This window comes from Arachis hypogaea, chromosome 2, assembly GCF_003086295.3.
Source record: "Arachis hypogaea cultivar Tifrunner chromosome 2, arahy.Tifrunner.gnm2.J5K5, whole genome shotgun sequence".
NCBI lineage: Eukaryota > Viridiplantae > Streptophyta > Magnoliopsida > Fabales > Fabaceae > Arachis > Arachis hypogaea.
The window spans coordinates 7,921,562-7,934,053 of NC_092037.1; the positions used below are offsets into that span (position 1 = coordinate 7,921,562).

Here is a 12,492-nt window from a genome sequence, read left to right on the forward strand (position 1 = left end):
TAAAAGGAAAGCATAGTAAATCAACAACAAGAATAAAATCTAACAACAATCAAATGTAAAGAATTAACAACAACAATTAAAGGAAACAAGATCTACATGAATTACCTCTTATTGAATTGAAAAAAATGGAAGGAACAATAGTAGATCTACAACAAAACATAAGAACAACATAAAGAAAATTACAACAAAAGAATGGAAGAATGGTGAATCTAACAACAAGGAATTGAGAAGATAGAAGTAGAAGAAGGTAAATTAAAATCTAGATCTAAGAACTAAACCTAATCCTAATCCTAATCCTAGAGAGAAGTGAGAGCTTCTCTCTCTAAAAACTACTTCTAAAACTAAACTATGACTAATGGTACCTAACTTATGTTTCCCTCTTCACTCCTTGGGTTAAATAGCATCAGAAATGAGTTGGATTGGGCCCACAAGGCTTTAGAATTCGCTGGCCACGTTTTGCTTTAAGTGAACCAGGTGGCAGCAACGGTGTGTGCACGTACTTTGCGCGTGCACGCCACCATACGTGTAGCAACTATGGCAAATCTTATATCGTTTCGAAGCCCCGGATGTTAGCTTTCTAACCCAACTAGAACCGCATCGTTTGGACCTCTGTAGCTCAAGTTATGGTCGTTTAAGTGAGAAGAGGTCGGCTTGACAGCTTTCCGGTTCTTTCATTTCTTCATGAGTTCTCCAACTTTTCATGCTTCTTTCTTCATTCCCTTGATCCAATCTTTGCCTCCTAAACCTTAAATCACTTAACAAACATATCAAGGCATCTAATAGAATCAAGGAGAATTAGATTTAGCTATTTTAAGACCTAAAAAGCATGTTTTCACTCTTAAGCACAATTAAAGGAGAAGTTATAAAACCATGCTATTTCAATGGATAAATGTGGGTAAAAGGTTATAAAATCCCCTAAAATCAATACAAGATAAACCCTACAAATGGGGTTTATCAACCTCCCCACACTTAAACCAAGCATGTTCTCATGCTAAAACCAAGAGAAAGCAAAGGGATCAACATTTATTCAATGAAAACTAACTAAATGCAATCTACCTATATGCAACTATCTACATGAATGCAATTGCTTGGTCAAAATAAATTAATTCCCAAGAAGCATATATAAGCACAAGGGCAAAAGGTATTAACAACCATGCCAAACCACAATTGAATTGAGCTATTAAATATTTTTACAAACTTGCATGAAAGGAGATGATCATTGGTGGAAACATGTAATTGAGCATCAAGCCCTCACCGGATGTGTTTGCACTCTATTCGCTCAAGTGTTTAGGGTTGATTCACTCAATTCTCTCCTAATCATGCTTTCTAAGATTTGTTTTTCTTCTAACAATCGACATATATTTCATGCATGCATACATCTATCATGAGGTCTTTTCCTTAGGTTGTAATGGGGTTAGGGTCAAGGTAGGATGCATATTTGGTTAAGTGAGCTTGAGATTTGAATCTTTGATTAACCTAGACTTGCCACCTAACCTATGACAACCTATACAATTAAGTTCTAACCTAACTACCCATCCTACTCACTTTTTCACATACTCATGCATTTTCTTTTCTTGATTCGTAACACTTATGCATTGATTCCCTTTTATTGAGCTTCACTTTGGGGCATTTTGTCCCCTTTTTATTATTTTTCTTCTTTTTCTTTCTTTTTCTATTTTTTTCTTTGCTATATTATTTTTCTTTTCTTTTTTCTTTTGTTTTTCTCCTTTTTTTTCTTTCTATATACAAGAACCTTAATGCATAAGGTTTTACATTTGATCAATACATGAGTATGTGCCCAATTTCCAATATTTTCAATAACAATACAAAATTACCCTTTTATTCACCCAAGGTTCCCACACTTGAATGATACTCACACACTCTAGCCTAAGCTAATCAAAGATCCAAATAAGGACATTTATTATTTTTCGCTTTAAGGCTTGTAATGTGCTAAAATTAAGAACAAGTGGGTTAATCGTAGGCTCAAATTGGCTAACAAAGGAATATAAAAGGGTTGGCTATTTAGATAAGTGAGCTAATGAAATGATGGTCTCAATCATATAAATGCATGTATACACAAAATAATGGACATAAAGAATCAAACAAATCAAAGATTACATTCATAGAAAGAGAATAATGCACACAAGAAGGAAAATAAGTGGTTATAGGATGTAACCACACCATTAGGCTCAAATCTCACTTGCTTGTGTTCTTAGCTCAAAAATATGATCCACAATATATATATATATTTCAAGCAAGTTCTATGAAAAGTTTTCACTCAAATCAATTAAGGTGCCCTATAGATAGAAATCTTGAAAATTTTCATTATTTTGACTAAGCTTATTGTGTATACATATGCAAAAATTAAGAGAATGCAAGTAAAAATCCTAAAATCCTAGAATGAAATGCAAAAGTGTTGGGATTAGAAACTTGTCACCCAAAATCGCCGAACGGTCGGACGACCTCCCCACACTTAAAAGTTTGCACCATCCTCGGTGCACTCAAAGATGAACAAGGGGGTACGGCGACTCTCCGGATTGCTACATGTTCTTAGTCTTGCTTCCGTTATTGCTCGTGGTGCATTCATCATGAAAAACAAAAATATAACACCATAAGGTAGGGTAATACAAAAGCAAGGAAGCATAATTGTTGGAATGAGGTAAATCACTAGAATTGAGTGAGTGAATTAGTGTGACATTAATGACAAATAAGTGTGTGAATTCTAAATTGCGCGGTTTAGAACACACATTAGCATAAAAGTTATGTCACAAAAGAAGCATGCACTTTACTCATTCTACTATGCTTGAGATGCTTTAAGTGAACTTGTAAGGTAAAACAAGCATTAAAGAAGCATGAAAGCATTCAAGCCAAACACATATGGATGCATATAATCATAAAATACAATGCATTAAGGTAAATGCACAACATCATCCATCAAGAGGTTGCCTAATCACAAAATAAGGCTCAAATCACATGGTGGCCAAATCATGTAATTCAAGAAGAGTTACAAGCTCGAAGGCAATTCTCATCACTTGGTATTTTTCAAAAGATAAGCATGAAAAACTCAAGACCAAGTAGCAAAATATAACCTCAATCATAGGATCCAACAAAGATTATCTAAAAACATTAATGCTAAATTAGCATGTAGGCAATAAGGGGGAAGCAATGCATAGTAAACAAAGTCAATAATCCAACACTTATGATGAAAAGAGAGAAAATAAAATGAAAACTAAACTAAAACTAACTAACGAACTAACCGACTAACTAATTAACTAACTGAAATTAATGGTTATCAATGGTGTTTGGAAGTGTTGGATGAGGGGTAGGAAGAGGGAAGAAGAAAGGGGAAGGAAAGAAATGGAAAGAGGAGAAGAAAAGAAATGTGGTGAAGGAAGGAAATCCGCGCATACGCGCGCATGCCGCGTGAGCGCGGATGATGGTGTAATGGACGCGACGCGTACGCATACAGAGTGCGTCTGCGTCGATAGAGGTCGTCCGAGAGGATCGGTGCATGTGCGCAGCGTACACGCGCGCGCAGACTGAGTTGTGCTGGGGGCACGGTGTCAGCCTAGGATTGGCACAACTCTCTGGAAAATGTACCAGGAGTGCAGGTAGCGCAATCGACGCGCGCGCGTAAAGCGTGCGTGCGCGTGCATTACGCATTTAGCTTCAAGGGTGCGTACGCGCGGATTGGTTTGTGCCTGAGGCCTAATTTTCGCACAGTGCAGGCCTAACTCTCGGGTTATTTGGCTGAGGGTGAAACTTCTGTATCCACGCATGCGCGCCATGTGTGCGTGCGCGTGGATGGTCGAAAAATGCTTGTGTGCGCGTACGCGCAACGTACGTGTACGCGTGGATGGTGCTCTGTGTTTTTTTTTTTCAAAAAGTGTTGCTATGTTCTTGCACCAATCTAAGCATTCTAAACCTCTAAACAGCTACCAAAACACCATAAAACCTTATTTAACATACTAAACTACCAAATATACTCAACAACCAATGAAAACAAGAAATTAAACTAATTCTACCAATATGTACAAAAGAGAAAATGAAAGGATTTTACCATGGTGGGGGTGTCTCCCACCTAGTACTTTTATTTATTGTCCTTAAGTTGGACTTATGGGGAGCTCCTTATCAAGGTGGCTTGTGCTTGTATTCATCTTGGAACTTCCACCAATGCTTGGTTCTCCATTGTGCCCCAAGATTTCTTATGGATTGAGCCAAGTATTGATGGAGTTCTTCACAAGCTTGGGGCTCCCAAATTTGATCCTCTTCTTGTAATCCGAGATCCCACACTTTGTTTTCACACCCGTCTTGAGGTTGATCATCATTATTAGTCCATCCGGGTGGTGAACAAGATGAATTCTCTATGAAGTGCCCAACAATCCTCCTAGACCCATCTATTTGAGCACTATTCCCACCTTTGTATTCAACTCTTGAAGTATCGACCAAAATGAGCCTTGATTTGCAACGCCAACCACGAAACATCTTTCGCTTACGCTTCATCCCACAAAGCATCCTAAGTTGACCATCCGTTTCGAGCAAGCCATACTCAAGTGGGACAATAAAGCTAATAGAAATGAATTTTACCCACTCAAGTGAAGGAGTAGATGACAACCTAGGCAAAGATGCTTCCAACGATCTTAACAAAGCGTATTCCACTCCCGTTCTTCTATTTCTAAGGACTTCCACCTCTTCACAAGATTTCTCTAATTCAATCCTTTGTTCATCAATACTATCTAAGCCTTTTCCCTTAATCAAACTATAATTAGGAGGGTGAAAGAAGTTTACCTCCACAACATTTTCAAATGCACCGGGAGAAGGTTCTTCAAGTTCAAAGGATTCTCCACCACTAGGACTTGATGCTTGCTCTTCATTGCCATGGGCACTCAATTCTTTCTCTATCCCATCCAAGTCTTCATATGGAATATGCCTTGGAAGATGTGCACTTTCCTCCCTAGCATCAATTTCAATCATCTTGGAGGGGTTTTCTTCAACTCTATGTTCCCATGGGGGCTCCGCATCTCCTAAGTCTTCTACCACTTCTTCCTTGTCCTCAACAATTAAAGCTTCCTCCAATCGTTCCATTACAAAGCAACTTCCCTCATTTCCCACCGGAGTTTCCAATCTCTCCTTCATGCTATGTTCTTCATTCGATTCTCCACATGTAGCCATGGGAGTTCCTTGAGTGTTCAAGCATTGGGAGGCTAATTGATTTGTTACCGCATCCAAGGCGGCCATGAAATTTTGCACATCCCTTTTCATCTCTTCTTGCCCTTGAACAAGAACACCAAAGGTCTCATCCATTAGAGATTGGGGTGGGTGGAAGGGTTCATCATTTTGGGGAAAGGGTTCATAATTGGAAGGTGGTTCTTCTTGGTAAAATTGTGGTGGTTCTATGTTTTCCACTCTTTCCACTTGTTGGACAACACACTCCATGGTTGCTTGAAATTGATCCAATGCTTCCTTGAGACGATCCCTTGACTCTTGTTCCGCTTGGATATCATGGTAGGGATCATATGACTCTTGGATCGATGGAAATGAATATTCTTCCATGTGAGGTTGTGGTTGAAGGTAAAATTCATCTTGTGGTTGAAAATTGTCATTTATTGGAGGTGGCTCTTGAAAATATTGATGTTGGAGTGGTGGTGGCTCTATATGTGGTTCATATGGTTCATATGGTTGTTGGTAGGGTGGATATGGATTAGGGTCATATGAAGGTGGTTGGTAAGAAGGGGCTTGTGAGTATGGTTGAGAGTTATGTTGAGGATATGGTTCATAGGCATATGGTGGTGGTTCTTGAAAGCCACAAGGAGATTCACCATAGCCATTGGATTGATATGCATCATAGAATGGCTCTTCTTCATAGTGCATTGGTGGAGGTTGTTGCCATGAGGATTGATCATATGCATATGGCTCTTCCCACCTTTGATTGTCCCATCCTTGATACACATTCTCATTGAAGTTCTCATCACCTACAACATAGTTGTAATCACACTCATAGCCAAAGTGAGAATTCATGGTAGCAAGAGCAAATAAGAAACAAAAACTAATAAGGAATAATGAAACAAAATACTAAGACTAGCAAAAACTAACAAGCAATCCAAAAATCAAGCTATTCACAATATTCACATATATACAATAACCAATAACATAACACCATTGCAATTTCCCGGCAACGGCGCCATTTTGATGATTGAATTTTTGACGGTTTAGAATTTCACTATTGAAGTCTCGTTGCAAGTATAGTTTATAAACCAATAAAAAATCCTTTCATACAAAAGATTGTTTGTCACAAGTAACAAACCCCTAATTTTATAAACCGAAGTATTCAAAACTCGGGTCGTTCTCCCTAGAAATTACAATAAAGTGTCTTGCTATTGGTTATGAGTTATTTTTTGGGGGTTTTGATAAGAAACATGAAAGATAAATGGCAAGAAAGTAAACTAATGGCTAAAAAGGTCTTGGCAAGGGTTGGTGGTCAAGGATCTCTATCCTAAGCACTAACCACAATATGAGAATTGGCAAGGATTAATCTCATTAAATCATCCTCTAACTAGTAGTAAAGGAAAGTCAAATGAGCTATATCAATCCTAGTCCATAAGTCCTAACTCTCCACTAATTCAATTAGTGAGAACTAGAGTCAATGGCTCCCAATCATCAATCACTTGGACATTAGTAACTCAAGAGGTCCTAAATTGCCTTTCCAAGCCAAGAGTATAAAATCTTACTCTAAAATCCAACCAAGCATTTCATCAAACACTTAGAAGGCATAAAAGGAAAGCATAGTAAATCAACAACAAGAATAAAATCTAACAACAATCAAATGTAAAGAATTAACAACAACAATTAAAGGAAACAAGATCTACATGAATTACCTCTTATTGAATTGAAAAAAATGGAAGGAACAATAGTAGATCTACAACAAAACATAAGAACAACATAAAGAAAATTACAACAAAAGAATGGAAGAATGGTGAATCTAACAACAAGGAATTGAGAAGATAGAAGTAGAAGAAGGTGAATTAAAATCTAGATCTAAGAACTAAACATAATCCTAATCCTAATTCTAGAGAGAAGTGAGAGCTTCTCTCTCTAGAAACTACTTCTAAAACTAAACTATGACTAATAGTAACTAACTTATGTTTCCCTCTTCACTCCTTGGGTTAAATAGCATCAGAAATGAGTTGGATTGGGTCCACAAGGCTTTAGAATTCGCTGGCCACGTTTTGCTTTAAGTGAACCAGGTGGCAGCAACGGTGTGTGCGCGTACTTTGCGCGTGCGCGCCACCATACGTGTAGCAACTATGGAAAATCTTATATCGTTTCGAAGCCCCGGATGTTAGCTTTCTAACCCAACTAGAACCGCATCGTTTGGACCTCTGTAGCTCAAGTTATGGTCGTTTAAGTGAGAAGAGGTCGGCTTGACAGCTTTCCGGTTCTTTCATTTCTTCATGAGTTCTCCAACTTTTCATGCTTCTTTCTTCATTCCCTTGATCCAATCTTTGCCTCCTAAACCTTAAATCACTTAACAAACATATCAAGGCATCTAATGGAATCAAGGAGAATTAGATTTAGCTATTTTAAGACCTAAAAAGCATGTTTTCACTCTTAAGCACAATTAAAGGAGAAGTTATAAAACCATGCTATTTCAATGGATAAATGTGGGTAAAAGGTTATAAAATCCCCTAAAATCAATACAAGATAAACCCTACAAATGGGGTTTATCATTACCCGTCAATAAATGTATTGATAACTTGTATATTTGACTTAAAATTCTCCTGGGTGGAAAGGCTTGACTTCAAATTCACGAATTTTAGATAATACACTAAGTAAGGAAGATAATCAAATTGTTCTTCAATGTATTAATTTTCTAATAATTTTTTATTTTTAATAAACATTCTTTTAGTATTAGTTAAGTAAATAGTTTAAATTCTATTTTTAGGTAAATTCTGCTTAGCAAATATTGGATATCTGTTGAGGTCTGATTTTATCACTTTATATCGAAGTACTTGATATCATTTAAAAGAATATTTACGACACCCTCCTAAAAATCTAAAAGAGTTATTCAATTTAAGACATTCACTACTGCGCAATGTAATTGAAAGAACTTTTGGGATTGTGATAAATAGATTTTCTATCATAGCAAAGATGACTAGATATGATGTAGACATTGTGAGCATAGTTGTTATAACTTGTTGTATTCTATATAACTTCTTAATGAATTTGATCCATACGAAGAACTTATTACACAAGTTGAAAGGAATAAATTCTATAAATGTTGAAATTTCTAGAAGTGAAAATGGACGAATGAGAGAAATTTTGAGAGACTCTGTAGCCGCACAAATGTGGAACGATTATATTATTGAATGAGTTTTAAGTCTTTTTAAAAGGCTATATTATTAAGTATTTTTGTATTAAACTTGAGTTTTATGTATCATTTGAATTATTACTTGTTTATACAATGACCATTAGTTTATGTATCATTTGATGTTTATTTTTTACATATTATATTTTTAATTATTGGTGCATTTTATGATATAAATTTGTTATGGACATAAAGATAGGTAACAATATGAATACTCAGAAGGTTGTTGATGTTGAAGGAGGAAATGAAGTAAATGCATATTTTAGATGGATCATAGACATTGATGGTTTGTTACTTGAAGATCTCAAAGAACAAAAGAATAAGGGACAAAAGGAAGATAGAGCATTTTTAGTAGAAGCTTATAAAAAAATAGTAGAAGAAATTAATGAATTTTTTTTTAAGTATCAATAAGACCAAAGTACAAAATCGTTTAAAGATTCTCAAGAAACAAATTAAAAGATACTAGCAAAAGAATTAGTATCCAATAGTAGAATATGATCGAATGAAACTGTTAAGACAATTGAGGTTACTTCAGAAGTATGAAAATCTTTAATAAAAATATGTATGACATTTCTATTTAATATTAATTTTTTGATAGCATTTGTACGTATATGTTCTAATTGTATACTAAATTATAATTATTTTTCTTTTGTTTTCAATCTATTCATAAACTGAGACAGATTAAAGGAAAACCTAATGTTGAAGCTAGCAGTGGAGTCAGGTGTGGTTTTTTATGACGACGAAGAAGATCTTATGGTGATTCTACAAAGTTAGAATGAAGAAATCGCAGCAAAAAAGAAGATGGCAAAACAAAAGGAGAAAACAAGGAGGAGCAGACCCAAACAACATAACAAGGTGTGTAGAAATTATTATAAATGATTTATAGTTGTTGAAATGTTAGAGGCCTAGGAGGGTATGGAAAGTGGAGTATGGTGAAAGAGTTGAAAAAAAAATATAGGTTGAATATGCTAGGTTTGATTGAAACCAAGAGGGAGGCTGTGACTAGATTTGATGTAGCACGCTTGTGGGGTTGTGATACGGTGGATTGGAATTTTGTGGAATCTATTGGTGCATCGGACGGTTTATTGATAATGTGGAATAAATTTTTATTTAAAAGATTGAACTGCTATAAAGGGAATGGCTGGTTGTGCGTTGAAGGTGTGCTGACAAAAAATAATTTCAAATCTGCTTTCTGCTTGGTGTATGGCGCACATGTTCGGAGTGAGAAACTGGTGATGTGGGAGGAGTTAAGCTGCATGGTCGGTCTTTGTCAGGTTCCGTTCTGCTTCATGGGAGACTTCAATGAGATAATAAGGTTGGAAGAAAGGAAAGGCGCTACTAGTCTACCGGCATCTACGGAGGATTTTAAGGAATGGGTACAAGATTTACAGCTAGTCGATCTACTGTTAACTGACCGGAAGTTCACATGGTTTCGAGGTCGATCTTGTAGCCGCATTGATAGGATCTTGGTCAGTTTGGAGTGGCTTGAGGAGTTCCCAGATACTCGTTTGAAAGGAGGACCGAGAGGCCTATCAGACCATTGCCCATTGATTTTAGAAGATTCTAGATTTTGTGTGGGTCCAAGACCTTTCCGAAGTTTGGATTACTGATTTACACATGAAGGGTTTCTGAAGTTGGTAAAGGATGAGTGGAGTAATTTGGGAGACGACATATTTACAAACAAGTTGAAGGCACTGACAGTACCGCTCAGGAGATGGCATGCGGCTAATTTTGGAGACATGGACAACAGGATAAAGAAGTTTGAGGAAGAGATCAAGAAGATTGATGATATGGTTAGTGCTGGCAGTTATGACGGAACAATGGAGGCTAGACGTAAGGCTCTGGTGACTTGCTATGCGAAGTAGTATGTCAGAAAAGAAGTGCATTAAAAGCAGATGTCCCGATCCAAGCATGCTAGAGATATGGACAAGAACACTAGGTACTTCCATAACCTAGCATTGGCAAGAAGGAGGAACAATAGAATCGATTCTTTAGTGATTAATGGAAGATTGGTATGGAATCAGGCCAGAATAAAGACTGCGATTATGGATTTTTATAAAGAGCTGTATAGGCAGGAGCAGGACCCTTTAATTGGGATCCGTGATGGACTGGTCAAGAAAATTACTAATGAAGAGGCAGCAGTACTAGAGGAAATACCGTCGATGGAGGAGGTACAAGAGGCAGTTTGGGATTGTGAGTCCCGTAAAGCTCCAGATAGTGATGGCTATAACATGAAGTTCATAAAGAAATGTTGGTCAGGAGTTTACTGCTACTGTGTTGGGCTTTCTTCAGAGTGCTAAGCTACCCGCAGATGTTAATGTCACTTGGGTGGCACTAGCTCCAAAATTTGAAGGGGCCATGGAAATCAAGGACTTAAGAAGAATGCGATCAGTGATGCCATATCTAGTGGGGGAGACTCAGTCTGCATTTGTAAAGGGTCGCAAAATACATGATGGTGCCCTCATTGCTTGTGAGACATCCAATGGATTAAGCTGCGAAAGAAACAAGCGACAATTGTTAAATTGGACTTTCAGAAAGCCTATGAGAGAGTGAGATGGAGCTTTGTGGATATAGTACTACAGAAGATGGGTTTTGGTCTTAGATGGAGGACCTGGGTGAAGGAATGTGTGACTACAGCATCTATGTCATTGTTAATCAATGGGTCACTAACTAAGTCGTTCAAGATGGAGAGGGGCCTTAGGCAAGGTAATCCACTCTCCCCTTTCCTGTTTGTTCTTGTTGTTGATGTTCTGAACAGAATGGTGGGGGAGGCAGTTAGAAATGACAGAATTTCTCCACTGCTGGTGGGAAGGGACAATAAAGAATTGTCGCATCTCCAATTTGCAGACGACACAATTCTTTTTTGTCCACAGGAAACGAAGATGCTAGTGAGTTATAAGAGGCTCCTGCGTTGTTTTGAGTTAATGTCTGGCTTGAGTATCAACTTTGAGAAGTCGTGCCTAATTTCAGTCAACTGTGAGAAGAAATGGGTGACGAATATGTGTGGTCTGTTGGGATGTGCCGAAGCGATTTTACCTGTCAGGTATTTAGGAATTTCTCTTGGCGCTAATCCTCGGTTGGTGAAGACCTGGAAATCAATCCTAGACAAGGTGGAAGACAAGCTGAGTTTATGGAAAGCTAGATCTCTCAACAAAACGGGTAAGTTGGTCCTCATAAAATCTGTTCTAAATAGCCTGCCGGTTTATTACTTAAGCATGTATAAGATGCCAAAGGGGGTTGCAGAAAAGATCATTGGACTTCAAAGAAGGTTCTTGTGGAGTAAAGAAGATGGGAATAACGGGATACCATTGGTGAAATGGGAGGTAGTTCAAGCGCCGAAAAATCTAGGTGGCTTGGGGGTGGGAGATGCTCTAATTAGGAATGCCTCGCTTCTGTTCAAGTGGTGGTGGCGCTTTTCAAAGGAGAATTGCCCACTTTGGAAGAAGGTTGTTTGCTCTTGTAATCAGTTGGACCCAACTGTACTGTTATCAAGCCAACATCTGCCATCAAGAGGGGAGCCGTGGAAAGATATATGCCAGCTTAATATTAAGGAGCAACAGGCAAGAGATATGATGATCAGGGGTCTGTCCATGGAGGTTGGAAATGGTAGAAACATTCATTTTTGGGAGGATACTTGGTTACAAGGTGGCTCTTTGAAAGATTGTTTTTCGAGACTCTTCTCTGTTTCAAATCAACAAGGATCCGTAATAGGGGACTATAGGTTTTGGGATGGGCTAGAGTGGGTATGGGACTTCCAATGGAAGAGAGAACTATTCCAATGGGAGTTACAGCTGCTCAATCAACTTCAGGACCGGTTACGGGTTGTGAGGTTATCGGTTGATAGAGAGGATTCAATTGTATAGAAATTTGATAAAATGGTATTTTTTCTACTAGTTCTTTTGTGCAGGTGGTACAGTAGGAGACTCTCTCAGCTGACATCACGAGTTACAACTTCACAAGCTCCATTTGGAGAGGCTTGATTCCTCCAAGAGTTGAGCTATTTGCATGGTTTGTGCTAGTAGGCAGGGTCAACACGAAGGAGAGGCTGAGTAGACTTGGCATTATTAATCATCATGACAATATGTGTGTGTTGTGTAAAAAGGACATAGAATTTATACATCATTCAT

At 37.8% G+C, this 12,492-nt stretch overlaps 1 protein-coding gene across 1 annotated transcript; it reads left to right on the forward strand.

The window, feature by feature from the left end:
* Nucleotides 1–9,621: 9,621 nt before the first annotated feature.
* Nucleotides 9,622–10,918, forward strand: LOC140176522 (uncharacterized). Its single transcript, XM_072208058.1, has 4 exons — nucleotides 9,622–9,871; nucleotides 9,989–10,209; nucleotides 10,390–10,536; nucleotides 10,625–10,918. The coding sequence occupies exons 1-4, from the start codon at nucleotides 9,622–9,624 to the stop codon at nucleotides 10,916–10,918; spliced, it is 912 nt and encodes a 303-aa protein (XP_072064159.1).
* Nucleotides 10,919–12,492: the final 1,574 nt, after the last annotated feature.

Coding starts and splice junctions, on each gene's coding strand:
- LOC140176522 (XM_072208058.1), top strand. CDS start 9,622: ATGGTCGGTCTTTGTCAGGTTCCGTTCTGCTTCATGGGAGACTTCAAT. Junction 9,872..9,988: donor TGAGGAGTTCCCAGATACTC/GTTTGAAAGGAG, acceptor TTACACATGAAG/GGTTTCTGAAGTTGGTAAAG. Junction 10,537..10,624: donor AAATACCGTCGATGGAGGAG/GTACAAGAGGCA, acceptor AATGTTGGTCAG/GAGTTTACTGCTACTGTGTT.